At 42.6% G+C, this 26,312-nt stretch overlaps 3 protein-coding genes across 6 annotated transcripts in view; all 3 read left to right on the forward strand.

The window, feature by feature from the left end:
* LOC129860162 (zinc finger protein 660-like) lies at positions 1–26,290 on the forward strand. Of its 4 annotated transcripts, none has more exons than XM_055930522.1 (4): positions 1–100; positions 1,727–1,960; positions 13,281–13,529; positions 15,200–18,511. In XM_055930522.1, the coding sequence occupies exons 2-4, from the start codon at positions 1,729–1,731 to the stop codon at positions 16,228–16,230; spliced, it is 1,512 nt and encodes a 503-aa protein (XP_055786497.1). In that variant the 5' UTR covers positions 1–100; positions 1,727–1,728; the 3' UTR covers positions 16,231–18,511. The 4 variants fall into 4 exon arrangements, with proteins under 4 accessions (XP_055786497.1, XP_055786499.1, XP_055786498.1 ...); XM_055930523.1 differs by lacking the exon at positions 15,200–18,511 and adding an exon at positions 24,704–26,290 and having other exon boundaries at positions 6–219; XM_055930521.1 differs by having other exon boundaries at positions 8–219.
* LOC129860157 (zinc finger protein 501-like) overlaps positions 1–26,312 on the forward strand; it is a 188,260-nt gene that overhangs the window by 119,820 nt on the left and 42,128 nt on the right. The window lies entirely within an intron of this gene.
* LOC129860173 (zinc finger protein 883-like) overlaps positions 1–26,312 on the forward strand; it is a 127,304-nt gene that overhangs the window by 82,895 nt on the left and 18,097 nt on the right. The window lies entirely within an intron of this gene.

The raw sequence follows: 26,312 nt of genomic DNA on the forward strand, positions 1-26,312 counted from the left end.
GTTCCGCGCAGGCGCGCATCATTCGTCAGAATAAAGGAAACGTCAGAATTGTGCAGTCGAAACGACAACTTCTGTGTCCTTTTCAAATATATTACTACTGGTATGTAATAGCACGTTCTAATATCGGAAGAACATGTCATAACATGCTAGGTAACAAATACGTCAAGGTATTATCACATTTGGTGAAGGATTTATGTGCTATTTTGGCGTCAAAACAGCGTGAGTGAACGTGATTTCTTGTTTACAAGTCACATAGAGACTTTGGGTTAAAGTTAGTCTCTGAGTGGATGTAACGTTATATCATTTTGTCAAGGTAATTTCATAAAGGATCAATTTATTTTAGAGTTCTGGGTTTTATGTGTCGTTTTTGGTTTTGTGTAAGATTCACGAGGTGGTAAAATGGCGGTTCCCCCTCGGTCTGCATTAACGCACATCAGTTTAGGCAGTGAGGGTGCAGGAGAGAAAGACCATTTTACGGTTGCACTACTGTTTTGGAGCTAAATGTAATGATTATCAGTTTTCTACATGTGAACTAATATTCAGAGACATTCAGTTGTTTCTGTCTATCTATACATGTTACTATGGTGTGAACGGAAATACTATTGGTTTTTGATTGGAATAATACAGTGAAGACAAGGTTATTCAGGAAAATAGTACATAGTACTGCCTATGTAACAGTATAACTTTAAACCGTCCCCTCGTCCCGACACGGGCGCGAACCAGGGACTCTCTGCACACATCAACAACGGTTGCCCACGAAGCACGGTCGTTACCCATCGCTCCACAAAAGCCGCGGCCCTTGCAAAGCAAGGGGCAACACTACTTAAGTCTCAGAGCAAGTGACGTACCTGATTGAAATGCTACTAGCGCGCACCCGCTAACTAGCTAGCCATTTCACATCCGTTACACCTACAACATACTACAACCTTGTACTAAATGTTTTTTGAGTCATTTATGCATTTATGTGTATAGGGGATATCTACTATAGATTAAGTGTGTTTAAGTTGTGTAGTCTAATTTAAAGTGTATACTTTGTCTAGTGTGAATTAATTAATGTTTTGTTGTCAATGCTTAGCTACCAGATCTATTGAAGTGAGATCAGTGCTTGACTTGGACAGCAGCTCACCGGAGCAGAGTACCGTCACCTCACATTTCTACTGTTTGAGCTCATGTTCCTCTTATAGAATATTAGCTCAACAGTATTGTGGTGCTCCTGCAGCTAAATATAAACAATATTTTTAGATAATAAATTAAGTGCCAGAACTATCAAGACTAACTTTTGTGTCCGTTTTTCTTTATTACTACTGGCTGACTCAGATTAAGTCTGAGGCTGGTAATATCAACAGAGGACAGACAGCCTGCCTCTCTCCTACACGTTTTACGGTTGCACTACTGTGTTGTGTTTTTGAAGTAATACAGTAAATACAAGGTTATTAAGGAAAATAAAACTAACTAACCTTGTACTAAATGTTTTTTGAGTCATTTATGCATTTATCTACTACAGGTTAAGTATTAGCTCAAATGTATTATGAAGCTCCTGCCCCTAAATATAAACAGTACCAGCACACCCAAAATGAGTATCGGCAAGTATTTCAGTCAAAGTCCAAGACTGAATTAGATAATTGAACAATAAATATATTCTATTTTTTAATAGAGAGTAAAGTAAGTGCTAGAACTGTCAAGACAATAACTTTTGTGTCCGTTTCTCTTCTACTTGCCGACTCAGGTATGAGGCCGGTAACATCAACAGTGAGGACAAACCCAGCCTGCCTCTCTCCTTCCACACTGAGTCCAAACCTACAGTCACTGGGTCCTGATTGTGACAGTGGAGCCCAGTTTGCACCGCAGGATCCAGAGATGGCATCAGTGAAGCTGGAAGACTGCAGTCAAACACTGGAGCTGAATGTCAACATTAAAGATGAAGAAGAGGAGGAGAAGATTGGGAATTCTGTTTCTCATGGTAAGAGCAGGTTCTATCTAACTAAGTTTGTTGTTCGTTCCAACTTCCCACTGTGTATGAAAAGTTGCAGTAGAACTGTTTCATGATGAACTGTTTCAATGAGAAGGTAGATGTTATTTCATGCTACTGAGACTTGCATGGTTTGATACCAGCATTGCCAGCATTTGTTTTATTCACTGGGCTGTCTGGAGTGATCAGAGAGGAGACTGAAGAAGTGAAGTAGACAAACTGCCAGTGTTTTAAAGTTCTATAAAATGAACCTTGACATACTTTTAGAATAGTTGTATTCCCCTTTTGCATTGCACAGCCTACTGATATGAATACTTACAGGTAGCCTAGTGGTTAGAGCGATGGGCCAGTAACCGAAAGTTTGCTGGATCGAATCCCTGAGCTGACAAAGTAAAAATCTGTCTTTTTCCCCTGAGCAAGGCACCCACAGTTCCCCGGGCGCCAAAGACGTGGATGTCCATTATGGCAGCCCCCCGCACCTCTCTGATTCAGAGGGACTGCGTTGCTTGCTGTTTGGGGTTTTAGGCTGGGTTTCTGTACAGCACTTTGAGATATCAGCTGATGTAAGAAGGGCTATATAAATACATTTGATTTGGGTTAAATGCGGAAGACACATTTCAGTTGAATGCATTCAGTTGTACAACTGACTAGGTATCCCCCTCTCCCATTCGGAAAGTATTTAGACCCCTTGACTTTTCCCACATTTCTAAAAATGGATTAAATAAATAAAAAATCCTCATCAATCTACACACAATACACCATAATGACAAAGAAAAAACAGGTTTTTAGAAATGTTTTCATGAGATGCAGTGCTTCCCGTCATTCGGGAGCCCCTTGAAGCATTGAAGGTCCCCAAGAACACAGTGCCCTCATCATTCTTTTTTTTTACACAAATATTTATTAGTTCCAAGTAGAACAATTACATAAATACAATTGTATTTTCTTTTTCACCCCCCCAACCCAAAGAGAGATGAAAACATAACAACCAAACAAAGAAATCCAATAATAGAAATAAAGTATAATACACAGTTGTAGATGATGCAGATTACGCTTTGACTAGAGCCAATATTCACATCAAATATAGACAATATACAGATTTACAGTTTCAATGCTTCTACAATATCACCGGTTTGCAAAAACTCACAAAACAGATCCCAAATATTATGAAACTCTGGGGCTTTCTTTTTCACTATATAAGTACATTTTTCAAAGTTAGACTTGATGTTAATTATTTTAACCAATGACCAAGTGAGGGGCAACTGACATACTTCCAGTGGAGAGCAATTGAACGTCTAGATTGTAATAGACAGAGGTCAACCATTTTCTTTTCTTTCCTATGTAAAGAGATATTCTCTGGGTAAAGATTTAGGAGGCATAGTTTAGGGATTAGTGGTATTGGGGTAAAGGTCATCTCAGAGCGATAGCGCAATACTGAGCTCCAAAACGTTTGTATCTCATTCCTCCAGGCAATGATACAAGGTGCCTAAATGTGTGTTACATTTAACACACAGGTCTGAGGTATTGAGGTCAAATTTTTGGGGCTTAACAAGGGTGATACATATTCTCATTATCCAATTATATTGCAACAATCTCAGGGGGGTGTTTATTGTCTGTATCTGAGCTCTAGAGCATATCATACCCCAGTCCTCTGCTGAAATATCTTCCTGCATATCTTGTATCCACTGAAGTCTCTTACTATCAGAGCTGTCTTTATGAGTAGCTACCATTTTCCCATATAATGACATCATGTGACCTCTCCCATAACACACATTAACAGAGAGCGTTTCTAAAGTTGTCAAAAGTATTTTGTAGGGCTGATTGTTTTAGACTGGAAAGCTTCTAATTTGTAAGTATTTAAAAAAAATGCTTTGTGGTAAGTTAAATTTGACCTTTAGTTCTTCAAATGACATGAGCCCTTTTTATTGTATTAGTCCTTTTCTTGTCTATTCTTTTAACCCCAATCAATTTTACCAGCTGTGAAATTGTCATTGTCCCAAATTGGTGTAAAACTGGATAATACAGGGGATTCACCCATATATTGCTGTACTTTGTGCAGTAATGTTAATCTGTTGATGGATTATGTTACACTCGTTACCATGGGTTCATAATTTGTTGAGCTCAGGGAGCTAATTTCTGGTGTGATTTTAATACCAAGATATGTGAAACCTTGTTCTGTATTCACAAATAAATGCTGTACAACTGGATTCAGTATCTTGCTTGTTGAGGAAAAGGATGGAAGATTTGGTTTTATTAACTTTAAACCCAAAAAACGGACAAGTTATTAATTAAATTGGAGAGGGAAGAGTTCTTTGGATCTGTTAGGAATAAGAGGGTATCATCAGCATACAGGTTCACTCAATGTTCAATGTTTTAATTCCACTAATTGACGGGTGGGCCCTTACTGCAATGGCTAAAAGAAAGAGTCCTGGACTTGTCCTTATCTCGTCCCCTGAAAAATCTTAAAAGGTTGTGAAAACAAGTTGTTAGTTGCAACTTCTGCAGTGGGGTCGGTATATCATATCTTATTCCATTTACAGAAGTAGTTCCCAAATCTCTTAAAAACTTGAAATAAGACCACTCGACTCTATGGAATTCCTTCTCTGCATCAAGTGAGAGTATGGCAGTAGGAGGGTCAGGGGACCCGTGACATGTGCACTATGTTTAGTACTCTCCTCGCATTGTGAAAACCTTGATGGTTTTTCACGTAGCCATTTTGGTCTTGGTATATTAGATATGGGAGCAGTTTATCCAATCTCCTGGTTAAGGCTTTAGCACTTTCTTGAGTGGGAGTTCAGAAGGGGAATCGGTCTGTAACTTTCACATTTTGTTGGGGATTTATCAGGCTTCAGAATGAGAGTAAAACACTCCTTAGAGAGGAGGGGAAGCAACCTTTCTGAAAGGATTCAGCACACAGTGCATTGGGAAATTATTCAGACCCCTTGACTTTTTACACATTTGGTTACATTTCAGCCTTATTCTAAAATAAATTTAATTGTTTGTTTCCCTCACCAGTCTACACACAATACCCCATAATGACAAAGAAAAAAGTTTTTGGGGACATTTTACAAAATGTGTATATATATATCTTTTTTTTTTAAAGGAAATATTACATTTATACAATTATTCAGACCCTTTACTCAGTACTTTGTTGAAGCGCCTTCGGCAGCGATTACAGCCTCGAATCTTCTTGGGTTTGACGCTAGAATCTTGGCACACCTGTATTTGGGGAGTTTTTCCCTTCTCGGCAGGTCGTCTCAAGCTCTGTCAGGTTGGATGGGAAGCGTTGCTGCACAGCTATTTTCTGGTCTCGCCAGAGACGTTCGATCGGGTTCAAGTCCAGGCTCTGGCTGGGCCACTCAAGGACATTGAGACTTGTCCCAAAGCCACTCCTGCATTGTCTTTGCTGTTTTCATCAAGGATCTCTCAGTACTTTGCTCCGTTCACCTTTCCCTCGATCCTGACTAGTCTCCCAGAGAAAAGTGGAATGTTTTGAGTGAATATGAAATGGAGGATCACACAGAACTTTTAGAAGAGCTACAGGAGAAATGCAGATAGCCCGGTTAGCCAATGTGCGGGAGCACTGGTTGGTCGGCCCAATTGAGGTAGTATGTACATGAGTGTATAGTTAAAGTGACTATGCATATATGATAAACAGAGAGTAGCAGCAGCGTAAAAATAGGGTTGGGGGGGGGGGGGGCAGGGGGTTGGGGGGGGGGAGACCAAGAGAGAGAGAGATGGGAAGAATATGTGCTTCAGCAAGGTGGGATTTTTAGCATTTATAGCCATGATTGTCAATTGTACTGCAGAAATGGATAGAAAGTAACAGCAAATAGAGGTTGTGGTGGCCGCGGCAAAGAAGTACTTGGGATTACGAGGATTTATTGCAGAACAGCTGCAGAGGGTGTTGAGTGGTAGTGGTCTGGCATAGGACTAGATAGGGTTAAATAGTGGAATGGGGTGGTGGGTTTTAGTTGTGGAAAATCACCACAAAGGGACTCAGTCAAACTTTTTTTTTTTTTTTTATCCCATTTTCTCATCAATTTTCGTGGTATCCAATCGCTAGTAATTACTACCTTGTCTCATCGCTACAACTCCCGTTCGGGCTCGGGAGAGACGAAGGTCGAAAGCCATGCGTCCTCCGAAGCACAACCCAACCAGCCGTACTGCTTCTTAACACAGCGCGCCTCCAACCCAGAAGCCAGCTGCACCAATGTGTCGGAGGAAACACCGTGTACCTGGCCCCCTTGGTTGGCGCGCACTGCGCCCGGCCCGCCACAGGAGTCGCTGGAGCGCGATGAGACAAGGATATCCCTACCGGCCAAACCCTCCCTACCCCGGACGACGCTATGCCAATTGTGCGTCGCCCCACGGACCTCCCGGTCGCGGCCGGCTGCGACAGAGCCTGGGCGCGAACCCAGAGACTCTGGTGGCGCAGTTAGCACTGCGATGCAGTGCCCTAGACCACTGCGCCACCCGGGAGGCCCGGGACTCAGTCAAACTTAACTGCTCTAGGGTATGTGGGACGGTACCGTCCCACCTCGTCAACAGCCAGTGAAACTGCACGGCGCCAAATTCAAAACAACAGAAATCACATAATTTAAATTCCTCAAACATACAAGTATTTTACACCATTTTAAAGATACACTTGTTGTAAATCCAGACAAAGTGTCCGATTTCAAAAAGGTTTTTCGACGAAGCACACCAAACGATTATGTTAGGTATGAGCCAAGTCACAGAAAAAGACAGCCATTTTTCCAGCCAAAGAGAGCAGTAACAAAAAGCAGAAATAGAGATCAAATTAATCACTAACCTTTGATGATCTTCATCAGATGACACTCATAGGACTTCATGTTACACAATACATGTATGTTTTGTTCGGTAAAGTTCATATTTATATCCAAAGATCTGAGTTGAGGCGGGACGCTACTGTCTCACTTGGCAAAAAGCTTGAGAAAAAGCAGAGTGCCAAATTAAAATTAATTACAATGAAAATTACTATAAAATCAAACTTTCATTAAATCACACATGAAAGATACCAAATTAAAGCTACACTGGTTGTGAATCCAGCCAACATGTCAGAATTCAAATAGGCTTTTCGGCGAATGCATACGATGATATTATCTGAGCATAGCACCATTGTAAACAAAAAATGCAGAAATAAAAATATAATTCATACCTTACCTTTGACGAGCTTCTGTTGTTGGCACTATAATATGTCCCATAAACATCACAAATGGTCCTTTTGTTCGATTAATTCCGTCGATATATATATCCAAAATGTCCATTTATTTGGCGTGTTTGATCCAGAAAAACACCGCTTCCAAATTGCTCAAATGTGGCTACAAAATATCTCAAAGGTTACCTGTAAAATTTCAAACTACTTTTGTAATACAACTTTAGTTATTTTTTAACATTAATAATCGATACAATTGAAGGCGGGATGATCTGTGTTCAATACAGGATTAAAACCAACTAAAGCCAGCTTTCTGCTCACGCTGTCACGCCCTGGCCTTAGTATTATTTGTTTTATTTATTATTTTAGTTAGGTCAGGGTGTGACATGGGGTATGTGTGTGTTTGGGGTATTCTATGGTAGAGGGGGTGTTGGTTGTAGTGTATGGTTTTGTGTTGAATGTATGTATCTAGCTGTGTCTATGGGTGTGTAGTTTTCTAGGAAAGTCTATGGTGGCCTGAATGGGTTCTCAATTAGAGACAGCTGGTTTCTGTTGTCTCTAATTGGGAGCCATATTTAAGGCTGCCATAGGCTTTAGCTGTTTGTGGGTCATTGTATATGTATATGTCGACGTAAGTAGTTTGTGTATGCACTTGCGTTTGAAGTTTCACGATCGTTTGTTGTTTTTGTTAGTGTTGTTTAAGTGTTTCGTGATCATCTTCGTCGTTGTAAATAAAGAAGATGTATTCATATCATGTTGCGCCTTGGTCCTCTCATTCATGTCAACACGATCGTGACAGAATGACCCACCAATCTACGACCAAGCAACATGACCAGCGGCAACAGGAGCAGCGCAAGGAGGAATGGAAATGGGAGCGTAATCTGGACTACACTACGTGGGAGGAGATCGACAGGTGGGCGATCGACCCAGGGCGAGTGCCGGAGCCAGCCTGGGATTCTCTGGCGCAGTGTGAGGGATACCGGCGAATGGAGGCAGCACGACGACGCGGTAGGAAGCCTGTGAGTCAGCCCAAAAAAATTCCTGGGGGGGGCTAAGAGGAGACCTGCGCCCACTTCCCAGGCTTACCGTGGAGAGCGGGAGTACGGGCGGACACCGTGTTACGCAGTAGAGCGCACGGTGTCTCCTGTACGTGTTCATAGCCCGGTGTGGGTTATTCCACCTCCCCGCACTGGTAGGGCTAGATTGGGCATTGAGCCAGGTGCCATGATGCCGGCTCAACGCGTCTGGTCTCCAGTGCGTCTCCTCGGGCCGGTATACATGGCACCAGCCTTACGCATGGTGTCCCCGGTTCGCCTACATAGCCCGGTGCGGGTTATTCCACCTCCCCGCACTGGTCGGGCGACGGGGAGCATTCAACCAGGTAAGGTTGGGCAGGCTCGGTGTTCAAGGGAACCAGTACGCCTGCACGGTCCGGTATTTCCGGCGCCAACTCCCCGCCCCAGTTCAGTTCCACCAGTGCCTACACCACGTAACAGGCTTCCAGTGTGTCTCCAGAGCCCTGTTCCTCCTCCACGCACTCGTCCTATGGTGCGTGTCTCCAGCCCGGTACCACCAATTCCGGCACCACGCACTAAGCCTCCTGTGCGTCTCCAGAGTCCTGTGCATCCTGTTGCTGCTCCCCGCACTAGCCCTGAGATGCGTGTCCCCAGTCCGGTACCACCAGTTCCGGCCCCACGCACTAGGCCTAATGTGCGTTCCCAGGGTCCAGTATGCCCTGTTCCTTCTCCCCGCACTAGCCTGAAAGTGCGTGCCTTTAGCCCGGTGCCTCCAGTTCCGGCACCACGCACCAGGCCTACAGTGCGCCTCATCCGGCCAGAGCCATCCGTCTCCCCAGCGCCGTCTGAGCCATCCGTCTCCCCAGCGCCGTCTGAGCCATCCGTCTCCCCAGCGCCGTCTGAGCCATCCGTCTCCCCAGCGCCGTCTGAGCCATCCGTCTCCCCAGCGCCGTCTGAGCCATCCGTCTCCCCAGCGCCGTCTGAGCCATCCGTCTCCCCAGCGCCGTCTGAGCCATCCGTCTCCCCAGCGCCGTCTGAGCCATCCGTCTCCCCAGCGCCGTCTGAGCCATCCGTCTCCCCAGCGCCGTCTGAGCCATCCGTCTCCCCAGCGCCGTCTGAGCCATCCGTCTCCCCAGCGCCGTCTGAGCCATCCGTCTCCCCAGCGCCGTCTGAGCCATCCGTCTGCCCAGTGCCGTCTGAGCCATCCGTCTGTCCAGAGCCATTAGAGCCGCCCGTCTGTCCCGAGCCGTCAGAGCCATTAGTCAGTCAGGAGCCGCTAGAGCCATTCGTCAGTCAGGATCTGCCAGAGCCGCCAACCAGACAGGATCTGCCAGAGCAGCCAACCAGACAGGATCTGCCAGAGCCGCCAACCAGACAGGATCTGCCAGAGCCGCCAACCAGACAGGATCTGCCAGAGCCGCCAACCAGACAGGATCTGCCAGAGCCGCCAACCAGACAGGATCTGCCAGAGCCGCCAACCAGACAGGATCTGCCAGAGCCGCCAACCAGACAGGATCTGCCAGAGCCGCCAACCAGACAGGATCTGCCAGAGCCGCCAACCAGACAGGATCTGCCAGAGCCGCCAACCAGACAGGATCTGCCAGAGCCGCCAACCAGACACGATCTGCCAGAGCCGTCGGCCAGACAGGATCTGCCAGAGCCGTCGGCCAGCCATGAGCGTCCAGATCCGTCAGCCAGCCATGAGCGTCCAGATCCGTCAGCCAGCCATGAGAAGCCGGATCCGTCAGCTAGCCATGAGCAGCCAGATCTGTCAGCCAGCCATGAGCCGTCCAACCAGGATCCGCCGGAGCCGTCATCCAGCCAGGATCTGCCCATTATCCTGGTGCTGCCCCTTATCCTGGTGCTGCCCCTTATCCTGGTGCTGCCCCTTATCCTGGTGCTGTCCCTTATCCTGGTGCTGCCCCTTATCCCGGTGCTGCCCCTTATGACTATGGTGGGGTGGGGACCACGACCAGTGCCGGAGCCGCCGCCGTGGAAGGAAGCCCACCCAGACCCTCCCCTAGACTATGTGCTGGTGCGCCCGGAGTTCGCACCTTAAGGGGGGGGTTATGTCACGCCCTGGCCTTAGTATTATTTGTTTTATTTATTATTTTAGTTAGGTCAGGGTGTGACATGGGGTATGTGTGTGTTTGGGGTATTCTATGGTAGAGGGGGTGTTGGTTGTAGTGTATGGTTTTGTGTTGAATGTATGTATCTAGCTGTGTCTATGGGTGTGTAGTTTTCTAGGAAAGTCTATGGTGGCCTGAATGGGTTCTCAATTAGAGACAGCTGGTTTCTGTTGTCTCTAATTGGGAGCCATATTTAAGGCTGCCATAGGCTTTAGCTGTTTGTGGGTCATTGTATATGTATATGTCGACGTAAGTAGTTTGTGTATGCACTTGCGTTTGAAGTTTCACGATCGTTTGTTGTTTTTGTTAGTGTTGTTTAAGTCTTTCGTGATCATCTTCGTCGTTGTAAATAAAGAAGATGTATTCATATCATGTTGCGCCTTGGTCCTCTCATTCATGTCAACACGATCGTGACACACGCGCTTCTATCTAACAGGACACCTCGAGTGACTCGACTTCAAGATGGCCGTACTTCTTCAATAAACAAAGGAATAACCTCAACCAATTTCTCAGGACTGTTGACATCCAGTGGAAGCCGTAGGAACTGCAAGCAGGTCGCTTAGAAATCTGGTTTCCCAATGAAACCTCATTGAAAAGAGTGACTAAAAAAAAAAAAAATCTGAATGGTTTGTCCTCTGGGTTTCGCCTGCTAAATAAGTTATTTTATACTCACAGACATAATTCAAACAGTTTTAGAAACTTCAGTGTTTTCTATCCAAATCTACTGACAATATGCATATCTTATCTTCTGGGGATGAGTAGCTGGCAGTTGAATTTGGGTATGCTTTTCATCCAAACGTGAAAATGCTGCCCCCTACCCTAGAGAAGTTAAATGAATAATGAGCTCTGCCGGGGCAGTCCCGTTAGTTCTCCTATATACTGCTTAGGCAGACAAGTTATATTTGCATGATTTAGTTAATTCATCATTAAAGTTTGGTTCCTGCATGTGACCGACCAATACCTCATGAGGATTTTTCTTCTCCAAGCTGAGACCTTGAAACTGAGATATCCCTTTTGGTTACCAGAACAATGTTTTGGGCGTACTGCCAATTGGTCTGAGGAGATCAGTCACCTGCGTGAACCAAGAACATTTATCCTCCCATTTTTTAGAGGGCTAATAGTTGGCAGGTCAATTCTGTGTATGAATTATGTATCAATACATTGAATGTATGTCGGCTGTGAAATCCCTCACACCAGTACAGTAGGTGGCGGTGTATGCACGTAAAAGTTCGATGCGATTCGCCAACCAAATCCCAAAGAAGAAGAAGAAGGACACATCGCTTGACGTGCAGCAGGTAGCCAAGTGGTTAGAGCATCGAATCCCCGAGCTGACAAGGTAAAAATATGCCGTTCTGCCCTTGAACAAAGCAGTTAACTCACTGTTCCCTTGTAGGCCGTCATTATAAATAAGAATTTGTGCTTACCTGAATTGCCTAGTTTAATAAAGCTTAAATAAAAATAAATAAAAATATTTGACCGGTATGGAGAATGTCAAAAAGGAGCAAAGTTAATCTCTATTATTGATGTTTGATGAAGAGTATCTACCACCATATGTAAAGCTGGGATATAATATACCCCATGAGAGAGTTGGTGTAAAACCCGATGCAATGGAAGAAATGTAAAAGGTTTGGCCACATGTCAAGTGTTTGCAGACGGAAGGAATATGTTAAGACTGAATGTAAAATGATGCAAATGTGGTGGGGGTCATATTCCCGAATACCCCAAGTGCCCTGTTAGGGTGAAAGAGGTTGAGGTGTCAAGGATCAGGGCTGTACAGCAAATCTCCTATGTCCACTGCTGGCCAGCGGGCTTCCTCTCACTTCCATATTTGGTAGTGAGTGGAAACACTAAGCGAATGCTTCACATCTATACATCTGGTGAAACATCTGTCTCATTGTTCTATCTGTGGCTGCACTGTGGTAGTGGGGGAACAGGAAGTTCAGGGCAGGCACACAACATTCTTCAGTATAAAGAAACGCCAGAACTGTTATGTTAAGAAGATAAGCTTTGTGTCTGTTTCTATTTATTACTACAGGTATGTAATGGCAGGTTTAAACTTCCTAATATCAGAAGAACATGTCATACCATGTTAGGTAACATCCGTTAAGGTATTATCACGTTTGGTAAGGGTTGTTATTTTTGAGTCAAACCGAGTGATTGTGATCAACTATTTTAAGTCACACAGCTAGAAGCTTTGGGTTTGTCTGAATGGATGTACATCATTTCCTCAAGGTCATTTAATAAAGAATACATTTATTTGAGATTTCGGAGTTAATGTTTAGCATGTTATTGGTTTTGTATAAAATTCAGAAGCTGGTAAAATGGCGCTGTCCACTTGGTCTGCGCCAACGGGCTTCAGTGCTGGTGCAGAGAGACAATTTCACGGTCACACTAGAGTTTTGAAGCTGAATGTAATGATTATCAGTTTTCTACATGTGTACTAATATTCAGACACATTAAGTTGTTTTTATATTTATCTATAAATGTTACTATGGTGTGAACGAGAAATACAATTGATTGAAATAATAAAGTGAAGACAAGGTTATTAAGGAAAATAGCACATAGTGCTGCCTACAACAATGTGAATTTGGGAAATCTACTGTAGTTTAAGTGCACTTACATTGTGTATCTTAATTTATGTTGTGTATACTAATTTTAAAGTGTGTACTTTGTCTAATATTAATTAATTTATGTTTTGTTGTCAGTGTTTAGCTACCAGATCTATTGAAATGAGATCAGTGCTTGACTTGGATAGGAGCTCACCGGAGCTGAGTACCGGCACCTCAAATGTCTACTGTTTGAGCTCATGTTCCTCTTATAGAATATTAGTTCAACAGTATTGTGGAGCTCCTGCACCTAAATATAAACAGTACGGGCACCTATTTCAGTCCAAGTCAAGCACTGAATTAGATAATTGAGAATAAGAAATATAATATATTTTTAGAGAATAAAGAAAGTGCCAGAACTGTGTCTGTTTCTCATTGTTACTACAGGACGACTAGAATTAAGTCTGAGGCCGGTAACATCAACAGTGAGGACAAACCCAGCCTGCCTCTCTCCTTCCACACTGAGTCCAAACCTACAGTCACTGGGTCCTGATTGTGACAGTGGAGCCCAGTTTGCACTGCAGGATCCAGAGATGGCATCAGTGAAGCTGGAAGACTGCAGTCAAACACTGGAGCTGAATGTCATCATTAAAGATGAAGAAGAGGAGGAGAAGATTGGGAAATCTGTTAATCATGGTAAGAGCAGGTTCTATCTAACTAAGTTTGTGTTATTCATTCCATTTTCCCACTGTGCATAAAAAGTTACAGTATAACTATTTCATTGAGAAGGTAGATGTTATTTCATGCTACTGAGACTTGTATGGTTTGACACCAGTATTGTCAGCATTTATTTTATTAACTGGTCTGTCTGCAGTGATCAGAGAGTAGACTGAAGATGTGAAGTAGACAAACTGCCAGTGTTTTAAAGTTCTATGAAGTGAGTCTGTGTAGTTTCTAACCCTTGTGATGGTGAGGTGGAGGATGATATGAAATGAGTCTGTGTAGTTACTAACCCTTGTGACAGTGAGTGGAGGATGACACGCCCCTTTTTAGCTTTCATCTCTTACCCACTTTTAGAATAGTTTTATTCCCCTGTATTGTACAGCCTACTGATATGAATACATATGTCACCCGGTACAGACAGAAGAGGACTGGCCACCCCTTTGGGCCTGGTTCCTCTCTGCGTTTCTTCCAAGGTTCCTGCTTTCTAGGGAGTTTTTCCTGACCACTGTGCTTCTATACCTGCATAGCTTGCTCTTTGTGGTTTCAGGATGGGTTTCTGTAAAGCACTTTGTGACAACTGCTGATGTAAAAAGGGCTTCATAAAATACATTTGATTGACATTGACAGTACCAGTCAAAAGTTTGGACACACCTGCTCATTCCAGGGTTTTTCTTAATTTTTACTATTTTCTACATTGTAGAATAATAGTGAAAACAAACTTTTAAATAACACACGTGGAATCATGTAGTAACCAAAAAAGTGTTAAACAAATAAAAAATATATTTTAGATTTGAGATTCTTCAAAGTAGCCACCCTTTGCCTTGATAACAGCTTTGCACACTCTTGGCATGCTCTCAACCATCTTCATGAGGAAGTCACCTGGAATGCATTTCAATTAACAGGTGTGCCTTAAGTTAATTTGTGAAATACCTTTTTAATGCGTTTGAGACAATCAGTTGTGTTGTGACACGGTAGGGGTGCTATAGAAATGACAGTACATCATTTAAGACATGAAGGTCGGTCAATGCGAAACATTTCTAGAACTTTGAAAGTGTCTTCAAGTGTAGTCTCAAAAAAACATCAAGCACTATGATGAAACTGGGCTCTCATGAGGACCGCCACAGGAAAGGAAGACCCAGAGATACCTCTGCGGCAGAGGATAAGTTCATTAGATTTACCAGCCTCAGAATTTGCAGCCCAAATAAATGCTTCACAGAGTTCAAGTAACAGACACATCTCAACATCAACTGTTCAGAGGAGACTACGTGAATCCGGCCTTCTCCAATTGAGATAGCTTGGGATGAGTTGGACCGCAGAGTGAAGGAAAAGCAGCCAACATGTGCTCAGCATATGTGGGAAGTCCTTCAAACTGTTGGTAAAGCATTCCAGGTGAAGCTGGTTGAGAGAATGCGAAGAGTGCAAAGCTGTCATCAAGGCAAAGGGTGGCTACTTTGAAGAATCTAAAATATAACACTTTTTTGGTTACTACATGATTCCATAGTTTTGATGTCTTCACTGTTAATCTATAATGTAGAAAATAGTGAAAATAAAGAAAAGCCCTGGAATGAGTAGGTGTGTCCAAACTTTGGACTGGTACTGTATATCACACCAACTGACTGGTTCTTATGATGTTGTTCACACAGGAGACCATGTTAAGAAATGTTCTATATCCATAGAGCAACAGCAGGAAGATCACAGAGCTAAGAGTTCTCACCACTGCCCACATTGTGAGGAGATTTTCCCATTTCTATCAAAGCTAAAAATACACCTAAAAATACACACAGGAGAGAATCTGTATTCCTGTACTGACTGTGGGAAGGATTTCACAAAATTAAAGGTTCTGATAGTTCATCAGAGAGTGCATGAACGGATACATACAGGATTGAAGCCTTACTTCTGCTCTGACTGTGGAAAGAGTTTCTCTCGACTGGGCACCTTAAAAAGACATGAACATATACATACAGGAGAGAAGCCTTACTCCTGCTCTGACTGTGGGGCAAGTTTCTCTCGACTGGGCCACCTAAAAACACATGAAGGTATACATACAGGAGAGAAGCCTTACTCCTGCTCTGACTGTGGAAAGAGTTTCTCTAGACTGGGCCACCTAAAAACACATGAACGTATACATACAGGAGAGAAGCCTTACTCCTGCTCTGACTGTGGGAAGAGTTTCTCTCTACTGAGCAACTTAAAAGCACATGAACGTATGCATACAGGAGTGAAGCCTTACTCTTGCTCTGACTGTGGAAAGAGTTTCTCTCGACTGGGCCACCTAAAAACACATGAACGTATACATACAGGAGAGAAGCCTTACTTCTGCTCTGACTGTTTAAAATGCTTCACAACATCAAATGACCTAAACGTTCATCAGAGAACACACACAGGAGAGAAGCCTTACTCCTGCTCTGATTGTGTAAAATGCTTCACAACATACTCTGGTCTTGAAAGTCATCAGAGAACACACACAGGAGAGAAGCCTTACTTCTGCTCTAATTGTGTAAAATGCTTCACATCATCAACTAACCTAAAAATTCATCAGAGAACACACACAGGAGAGAAGCCTTACTCCTGCTCTGACTGTGGAAAGAGTTTCTCCCGACTGGGCAACTTAAAAAGACATGAACGTATACATACAGGAGAGAAGCCTTACGTCTGCTCTGACTTTGTAAAATGATTCACAACATCAACTGAGCTAAAAGGAAATCAGAGAACACACACAGGAGAGAAGCCTTACTCCTGCTCTTGACTGTGGAAAATGCTTTACAACGTCAACTGAGCTAAGAGTTCATCAGAGCACAAACACAGGAGAGAAGCCTTACTGTTGCTCTGACTGTGCGAAGAGTTTCTCCCGATTGGCCACCTTAACTGTGGGAAGAGTCTCTCCCAACAGATCCACTTAAAATGTCACCAGCGAATACACACAGAAGAGAAGCCTTACTCCTGCTCTGACTGTGCAAAGAGTTTCTCCCGATTGGCCACCTTAAAAACACATCAATGTATACATACAGGTGAGAAGCCTCATCAGTTGTCTCAGACCAGCCATGATTAGTCACTACATCACCTCATTCTCATCTCATAAAGGAAGTGGGAACAGTAAATTTGATAACGTTAACACTCTATTGTAATCATATTTTTGTTCTCACTGTGTTAACTGTGCAGAGGAAAGGGAGCATTATAGAATGCCATTGAAAATGATCATTCTCCATCTTTTTTACTACAAAACATAGAAACGCATCAATATGTACTTTATCATTTTAGCTAATAAGCAACAACATTGCATGACCAAAAGTATGTGGACTCCTGCTCGTCGAACATCTCATTCCAAAATCATGGACATTAAAATGGACTCGGTCCCCCCTTTGCTGAAATAACAGCCTCCACTCTTCTGGGAAGGCTTTCCACTAGATGTTGGAACATTGCTGTGGGGACTTTCTTTCATTCAGTCACAAGTGATGTTGGGCGATTAGGCCTGGCTCGAAGTTGTCATTCCAATTCATCCCAAAGTTGTTAAATGGGGTTCAGGTCAGGGCTCTGTGCAGGCCAGTCAAGTTATTCCACACTAATCTCGATAAACCATTTCTGTATGGACCTCGCTTTGTGTATAGGAGCATTGTCATGCTGAAACAGGAAAGGGTCTTCATCAAACTGTTGCCACAAAGTTGGCAGCACAGAATCATCTAGAATGTCATTGTATGCTGCAGCATTAAGATTTCCCTTCACTGTAACTAAAGGGCCCGAACCATGAAAACGTTACAGCTGGCACTTTGCATTGGGACAGGTAGCATTCTTCTGGCATCTGCCAAACCCAGATTTGTCCATCAGACTTCCAGATGATAAGGCGTGATTCATAACTCCAGAGAACGTGTTTCCACTGCTTCAGAGTCCAATGGCGGTGAGCTTTACACCACTCCAGCTGACGCTTGGCATTGCGCATGGTGATCTTAGGCTTGTTTGCGGCTGCTCGGCCATAGAAACCCATTTTTTGTGAAGCTCCTGACGAACAGTTCTTGTGTTGACGTTGCTTCCAGAGGCAGTTCGGAACTCAGTAGTGATTGTTGCAACCGAGGACAGACAATTCTTACACGCTTCAGCACTTGGCGGTCCCGTTCTGTACGCTTGTGTGACCTACCACTTCGCTCCTAGACGTTTCCACTTCACAATAGCAACACTTATAGTTGACTGGGGCAGGTCTAGCAGGGCAGATATTTGACAAACTGAGTTGTTTGAAAGGTGGCATCCCATGACGATGCCACTTTGAAAGTCGTTGTGCTCTTCAGGCCATTCTACTGCCAATGTTCGTCTATGGAGATTGCATGGCTGTGTGCTCGATTTTATTCGCCTGTCAGTAACGGGTGTGGCTGAAATAGCCGACTCTATATACTATATACCGGTTTCTATATACTTTTCTGTTTATATGTGTACTAATAAGCATGTTAGATTAGGATGCAACTACTTAGCATGTTAACGTTAGCAACAACAAATTGGAATAAGTCAAATATACGTAACATATTGTACGAATTGTAATTCGTAACATACTATACGTCATACAAATCTTATTATATTGTACGACTCATTTTACATTTGTAGGCCAATGTAATGTAACAAAGCATACTGTATCATACTAAAGTGTGTGGTATGGCTTTTTGTTACATATAATTCATTTTGCTCTGACAACAAGTTGTCCCTCTGCAGTTTTCTGTGGGAATGAGTTAGTAGATACAACATGTATCAGATAGAGATGATGTGATGATCAGTTTTCACCATTAGTTTGGGTGGATTATTTTTAACTACATAACGACTTTTGTTTAATGATATGCAGGCTCTGAAATGACTACAAGTGTTTATTAAATTGCCTTAGAAAATTAGATTGATTATTTTAGTCACTGGTTAATGTATTTGGATAACTGCAATGAACTTAATTGATCTTCCTATGAAAAATAAACATTCTACATGAATTTGTGTTGGTCAACCTTTGTTTTTTTGGTTATCTATATAGAAAATACAATGATTTGTTTAATTCACAGTATTCAAAATAATTTACATGTCTATCTACTCAAAACATGTCACTACATCTCTAGACATCACCATGGGGACAAGCCCATTTGTAGTATAAATTACTTAAATATGTTTCCTATTAAAAACAGTTAAATAAAACAAACAAATGATTATTTCTTATTTTAAAGTGTTTTCTATGGTGCCAAAGTCCAGGGACAGCATTACCACCACAATCCAATAATGACCCAGTTACTATTGGGGGATGGAACCAGAGAGGAAGTTTGTGTTACCTTTCTCACACCACTACAGAATTCATTCTTCATTGTTAGAGCTCAATATATGCCCAGGATTATATTGAGGCTCAGGCTGTTGAAATGCCCTGTTGATTACATAAACAGTCTTGTAGAACTCTGGTATTGATGGTGCATTTGAGGGTGCCATTGTTATGAATGCTCAGAGTAACAGAGCTGTGACCTCTCTTGCCGAATGGAACCAGAGAGGAGCTTGTGTTAACCTTTCCACGCCCCATTGTTCAGAGTGGAAGAGCTGTGAACTCGCCAGTGAAGGCCCACGTCTACCACAACCTTTCCTATTTTGTTAGTAAGTACCACAGAATTTTAGGAAGCAATTGTTCAAAATGTGTTCATATGTAATAATACAATGGGAGGGGATGTGGCATGCACAGGGGAAGAAGTTGATCTCAGACTTCTATTTATAACTGGGATCCTATTCAGAGTTGACAGATTAACAGTGAGGACAAACCCAGCCTAACTCTCTCCTGCCATACTCCAAACCCACAGTCAATTGGTCCTGATTGTGACAGTGGAGCCTAGTTTGTACTGTAGGATCCAGAGATGGCATCAGTGAAGCTGGAAGACTGCAGTCAAACACTGGAGCTGAATGTCAACATTAAAGATGAGGAAGAGGAGAAGAAGATTGGGAAATCTGTTGTTCATAGTAAGAGCAGGTTCTATCTATAAATGATCTTGATCATTGAGACCTCCATACATTATGACCCAGTCTATTGTTCGGTTGAATTCTGTCATTCTGACATCCAATTCTATTCAAAGCTTTTGAACAAGGAAAATGTGGAATTGGAATTTGGAATACTTTGTGAATTGACTGGAATTGAAATGGAATTGACCCTGACAGTTGCTAATACTTTTGATAGTGAGCGGGGGATAACATTGCTAACAATTGTCAAAGGGAAGTTGCTTTTGAAGTTTCTGTCCTATGTCTGAGAGATAAAGAAAGATCAGGAAAACTATATATATATATATATATATATATATATATATACACTGCTCAAAAAATATAAAGGGAACACTAAAATAACACATCCTAGATCTGAATGAATGAAATATTCTTATTAAATACTTTTTTCTTTACATAGTTGAATGTGCTGACAACAAAATCACACAAAAATTATCAATAGAAATCAAATTTATCAACCAATGGAGGTCTGGATTTGGAGTCACACTCAAAATTAAAGTGGAAAACCACACTACAGGCTGATCCAACTTTGATGTAATGTCCTTAAAACAAGTCAAAATGAGGCTCAGTGGTGTGTGTGGCCTCCACGTGCCTGTATTACCTCCCTACAACGCCTGGGCATGCTCCTGATGAGGTGGCGGATGGTCTCCTGAGGGATCTCCTCCCAGACCTGGACTAAAGCATCCTCCAACTCCTGGACAGTCTGTGGTGCAATGTGGTGTTGGTGGATGGAGTGAGACATGATGTCCCAGATGTGCTCAATTGGATTCAGGTCTGGGGAACGGGCGGGCCAGTCCATAGCATCAATGCCTTCCTCTTGTAGGAACTGCTGACACACTCCAGCCACATGAGGTCTAGCATTGTCTTGCATTAGGAGGAACCCAGGGCCAACCGCACCAGCATATGGTCTCACAAGGAGTCTGAGGTTCTCATCTCGGTACCTAATGGCAGTCAGGCTACCTCTGGCGAGCACATGGAGGGCTGTGCGGCCCCCCAAAGAAATGCCACCCCACACCATGACTGACCCACCGCCAAACTGGAGGATGTTGCAGGCAGCAGAACGCTCTCCACGGCGTCTCCAGACTCTGTCACATCTGTCACATGTGCTCAGTGTGAACCTGCTTTCATCTGTGAAGAGCACAGGGCGCCAATGGCGAATTTGCCAATCTTGGTGTTCTCTGGCAAATGCCAAACGTCCTGCACGGTGTTGGGCTGTAAGCACAACCCCCACCTGTGGACATCGGGCCCTCATACCACCCTCATGGAGTCTGTTTCTGACCATTTGAGCAGACACATGCACATTTGTGGCCTGCTGGAGGTCATTTCGCAGGGCTCTGGCAGTGCTCCTCCTGCTCCTCCTTGCACAAAGGCGGAGGTAGCGGTCCTGCTGCTGGGTTGTTGCCCTCCTACGGCATCCTCCACGTCTCCTGATGTACTAGCGCCTCCATGCTCTGGACACTACGCTGACAGACACAGCAAACCTTCTTGCCACAGCTCGCATTGATGTGCCATCCTGGATGAGCTGCACTACCTGAGCCACTTGTGTGGGTTGTAGACTCCGTCTCATGCTACCACTAGAGTGAAAGCACCGCCAGCATTCAAAAGTGACCAAAACATCAGCCAGGAAGCATAGGAACTGAGAAGTGGTCTGTGGTCACCACCTGCAAAACCACTCCTTTATTGGGGGTGTCTTGCTAATTGCCTATAATTTCCACCTTTTGTCTATTCCATTTGCACAACAGCATGTGAAATGTATTGTCAATCAGTATTGCTTCCTAAGTGGACAGTTTGATTTCACAGAAGTGTGATTGACTTGGAGTTACATTGTGTTGTTTAAGTGTTCCCTTTATTTTTTTGAGCAGTGTATATATATTTACCTGTATTTAAAACCTTTTTTTCAATATATTCTTCTCAACAATTTTTTTTAAAACTTGTACCTGCTACCTTCAGACACTTGTGGGCATCCCAGAGCAAAATGTACTTGTTCGTGAGTCTCACCTTGTAGGCTACAGACAGAAGTTGGTGTCTCCTGGTCTGACAAACAACACTGCAGCTCTGCCACCTTCCACCGCAGATGCGGAAGGCCGACATCAGCGGATGTGGTGGATTGAGACACAGCCCATTCAAAAATACATCTCTAGCTTAAACAGAAGGCTTTGATGGGGATTTTTTATTATTATTAAGCTAATTTGATTTCGGCGGGGGTGCGGACATTGACTCTTGGTTTTTTTAAAGCACACCAGCGTATACATAAAGAAGAGATGCTGGTAACACTTCCTTTCATGGGGTCCGTATTATAGGCTCTAATTAATAATTGCCAGCAATATACCCCCCTGCATCCCACTGCTAGCTAACCTCTGAAGCTAAGCAGGGTTGGTCCTGGTCGGTCTCTGGATGGGAGAACAGATGCTGCTGGAAGTGGTGTTGGAGGGCCAGCAGGAGACAGTCTTTCCTCTGGTCTAAAATAAAATCACAATACCATCATGGCCACCTTAATCATCCCTAGCTTCCAATTGGCTCATTCATCCCCCCTCTCTCCACTAAAACTATTCCCCAGGTTGTTGCTGTAAATGAGATTGTGTTCTCAGTCAATTTACCTGGTAAAATAAGGGTAAAAAAATATCAAGATAATTACTTATACCATCTGGGTTAACTTGGTTGAGCTTACAAAAACAGATCTAATACGAGTCTCATCCCAGATGAGGAATAAGACACTTTCAAAGCACATGTAATGTTTGCCTAAATACAATGTAATTTATAGTTCTTACAGGATTTAGCTAGTTAAAATGAAGTGTATCTTTAGGAGTAATTAATGTGTACCTGTACATTACCCACCCTGACAACCTGGCCCTCCATTTAAAGCCCGTGGAAATGACATCCAAGTGGGAGAACAAATTCACTAGTACAACACAGAGTATATTTCATATCTGCACAAGTACAATGTAATTACCAGGTGTTACACAGGATTTGGCCGGTGATAATGAAGTCTATCTTGAGGGGTACTTACTTGTAATTACAGTGAACCAATAGCCACTGGTGATAAAAGTACCCAGTTGTTATACTTCAGTAAAAGTAAAGACACCTTAATAATAAAAGTGAAAGTCACCCAGTAAAATACTTGAGTAAAAGTATAAGGGTTTTAAATATACTTTAGTATCAAAAGTAAAAAATATTATTCACATTCCTTATATTAAACAAACCAGATGGCAAAATTGTAAACAAAATAAATTACAATAAAAATAAATAAAAAACATGATTAATAGCCAGGGGCACACCAACACTAAGACATAATTTACAAACAAAGCATTTATGTTTAGTAAGTGTGTGTGAATTGGACCATTTTCCGGTCCTGCTATGCATTCGAAATGTAATGAGTCCTTTTGGGTGTCATGGAAAATGTATTGAGTAAAAAGTAAATTATTGTCTTTAGAACAGGGGTCGAGAAGGTCAGTGTGCAAAAATTGTGAGAGAAAGGTACGTTTTCCATGCAATTTGTTTAGTTTTCTTTTGGGATACATGAATTCTGCTGGTCGATTTAGCATAGGAAGTTAGCTATCTAGCATTTTGGCTAGCTAGCTAACTGCAGGGCCATAACCTTAGCTAGCTAACGTTAGCCAACGTACCTAGCTAGGTATTAAACGTTAGCTGGCGTTATTGTTAGGCCTGCTAACTAGTTACCATATCGCATTCTACAGAATATACTTTCCATGTAGTATGTTAAGTTTTGTTTGGATTAACTAGGTAGTTTTCTAACCTTGACTAGCTACTGTAGCTAGCTAAATTACCTAACCTAAAGCTGACAAATAGCTATGATATGGGCGCTACTTGCTAACTAGCTGGGCTCACCTTTGTGTGAAGCTAGCCAATATAACAATTATCCACATCAGTGGAATTTACGGTTCGCCTAAGTAATAAAAGTCCCCCATTGTAAACAACAGGGTGTGGTCAATCCTGGGTTAGTTATACAAAACTTTCGTGTTAGCATGCACTTTTATAGCTAGCTGGACAACACAATAACTAGTGAGCAAGGCATAGCTAGCTATAGGCTTAAACCATGGAACGCATGATGATGATAGCTACTGTAGGGTAATGTAGTGTCTAAATTGGCATACATTATTCTCTACCACAGATTTCCACAAGGTCTCAGACTCCAGGATGGGAAAGGCTTACGAGAAAGAAACATATGACAACAGACAGTTGTTGATTTCCATTGTTATTTGTAACATTAAAAAAGGGGAGAAAAAGACAATCCTGTTTTTCTAAATTAGCTACAGTGCTTTTGAAAGTATTTAGACCCCTTTGACTTTTTCCACATTTTGTTACTTTACAGTCTTATTCTAAAATGTCTTAAATAAATCGTTTTCCTCAGCAATCTACACACAGTACCCCATAATTCCAATGAAAACTGGTTTTTAGAAATGTTTACAAAAAAACACAAATTTAAACAGAAATACTTATTTACATAAGTATTCAGACCCTTTGCTATCAGACTTGAAATTGAGCTCTGGTGCATCCTGTTTCCATTGACTATCCTTGAGATGTTTCTACAATTTGATTGGAGTCCAGCTGTGGTAAATTCAATTGATTGGACATGATTTGGAAAGGCACACACCTGTCTATATAAGGTCCCACAGTTGACAGTAGATGTCAGAGAGATTCTTGATGAAAACCTGCTCCAGAGTGCGCTCAGGACTTCAGACTGGGGGTGAAGGTTCACCTTCCAACAGGTCAACGACCCTGAACACACAGCCAAGCCAACGCAGGAGTGGCTTCTGGACAAGTCTCGTGATGTCCTGGAGTGGCCCGGCCACTGCTCGGAGTCTGGTTCCTGTCTAGGTTTCTTCCTAGGTTCCTTCCTTCTAGGGAGTTTTTACTAGCCACTATGCTTCTGCATTGCTCTTTGGGGTTTTAGTCTCAGTACCTGCACCCTCAGTGGAGTAAACGAACACCGGAAACATCTGTTTTTTCAGGGAAAAGGCAGAGAGGAAGCCAAACGCCTGAAAATCGTAAGCTTCTGGTGTTTATTTTACGCCTGATAGGTTAGGGTATCTGTAAAGCACTTTGTGGCAACTGCAGCTGTAAAAAGGGCTTTTTAAAATACATGTGATTGACATGTATATCACACCAGCTGACTGGTTCTTCTGATGTTGCTCACACAGGAGACCATATTGAGACATTCTCTACAACAAGAGATCAACAGCAGGAAGATCCCAGCGCTAAGAAGTCTCACCACTGCCCACATTGAGGAGATTTTCCCAATTCTATCAAAGCTAAAAAATACACCTAATAATAGACACAGGAGAGAATCTGTATCCCTGCTCTGACTGTGGTAAGAGCTGCAAAATATCAAGCAATCTGACAGTTCATAATTCAACACTGGAGAGAAGCCTTACTCCTGTTCTGACTGTGGGAAGAGTTTCTCTCAGCAGAGCAACTTAAGAACACTCCAACAAATACACACAGGAGAGAAGCTTTACTCCTGCTCTGACCGTTGGAAGAGTTTCTCTCAACATGGCCACTTAAAAAGACACCAACATATACATAAATGTGAGAAACCTCATCTGTTCTCTGACTAGTGAAGATTAAAATCATTCCATCACTTAATTCTCAATAAATTGTAACACACTCTATTGTAATCCTATTGTTTCGCACTGTGAGAGAACTGTGCAGAGGAAAGGGAGCGTTATAGAATGTTAGCCTCTCTTTACTTTACTGATCAGTGTGCACCTGGTCAGTTTTGGTGTTTTGTTAGCTTCTACTGTAGAGATATTTAGAGCACCTTAGATTTGCTTTTAGGGTTGAACACCCTCTGTGAGGATGGTTGACTGGGTGGTACTGCTTCCCTCTGCAGCTTTCTGTGGGAATGAGCTAGTAGACACAACATGTGTCAGAGATGGTGTGAGGATCAGTTTTCTGTGGGAATGAGTTAGTAAACATGTATCAGATAGAGATGGTGTGAGGATCAGTTTTCACCATTAGTTTGGGTGGATACTTTTTGTTTAATACATTTTATTTTAAAACTAGATTAATTGAAACTTGCTTAATTGAAACCTGCTTAATTTTTTGTACTGGTCAAACTCTTTTCTTTTGTATAAGGAATTACCAAAAAACGATGTTTCAAGTGACATATTTACTGTTTTTCTGAAGCTGAACAAGACAGGAAGTTGAAATGAGCATCACAAAGCTAAATCTGACCTATTCTCTAACATGTTTTGTCAGCATAAGCAGCTGTGAGACCTGCTAGAGTACTGCAACTTTATTGATCTACTGAATCATTGTAGTAGTTTTGGGTGTATATAATGCTTTTGTTTAATTCATGGCATTCAAATTAACAACAGGAATAGCTGTGTAAGGGCTATTTGACCAAGAAGGACAGTGATGGAGTGCTGCATCAGATGACCTGGCCCCCACAATCACTGACCTCAACACATTATTGAGATGGTTTGTGATGAGTTGGACCACAGATTGAAGGAAAAGCAGCCAACAAGTGCTCCGCGTATGTGGGAACTCCTTCAAGACTGCATTCCAGGTGAAGCTGGTTGAGAGAATGCCAAGTGTGTGCAAAGCTGTCATCAAGTCAAAGGGCGCCTACTTTGAAGAATCTCAAATATAAAATTAATTTTAATTTGTTTAACAACTTTTTGGTTACTACATGATTCCATATGTGCTATTTCATAGTTTTGATGTCTTCACTATTATTATACAATGTAGAAAATAATAAAAAATAAAGAACAACCCTGGAATGAGTAGGTGTGTCCAAACTTTTGA

Source organism: Salvelinus fontinalis, chromosome 7, assembly GCF_029448725.1.
Source record: "Salvelinus fontinalis isolate EN_2023a chromosome 7, ASM2944872v1, whole genome shotgun sequence".
Taxonomy (NCBI): Eukaryota; Metazoa; Chordata; class Actinopteri; order Salmoniformes; family Salmonidae; genus Salvelinus; species Salvelinus fontinalis.

Bases quoted from the DNA above. Each gene is read 5' to 3' on its own strand.
- LOC129860162 (XM_055930521.1), top strand. From the start codon at position 144: ATGCTAGGTAACAAATACGTCAAGGTATTATCACATTTGGTGAAGGAT. The intron at 220-1,726 runs GTGAGTGAACGT...TTGCCGACTCAG, and splicing joins TATTTTGGCGTCAAAACAGC to GTATGAGGCCGGTAACATCA. The intron at 1,961-13,280 runs GTAAGAGCAGGT...TTGTTACTACAG, and splicing joins TGGGAATTCTGTTTCTCATG to GACGACTAGAATTAAGTCTG.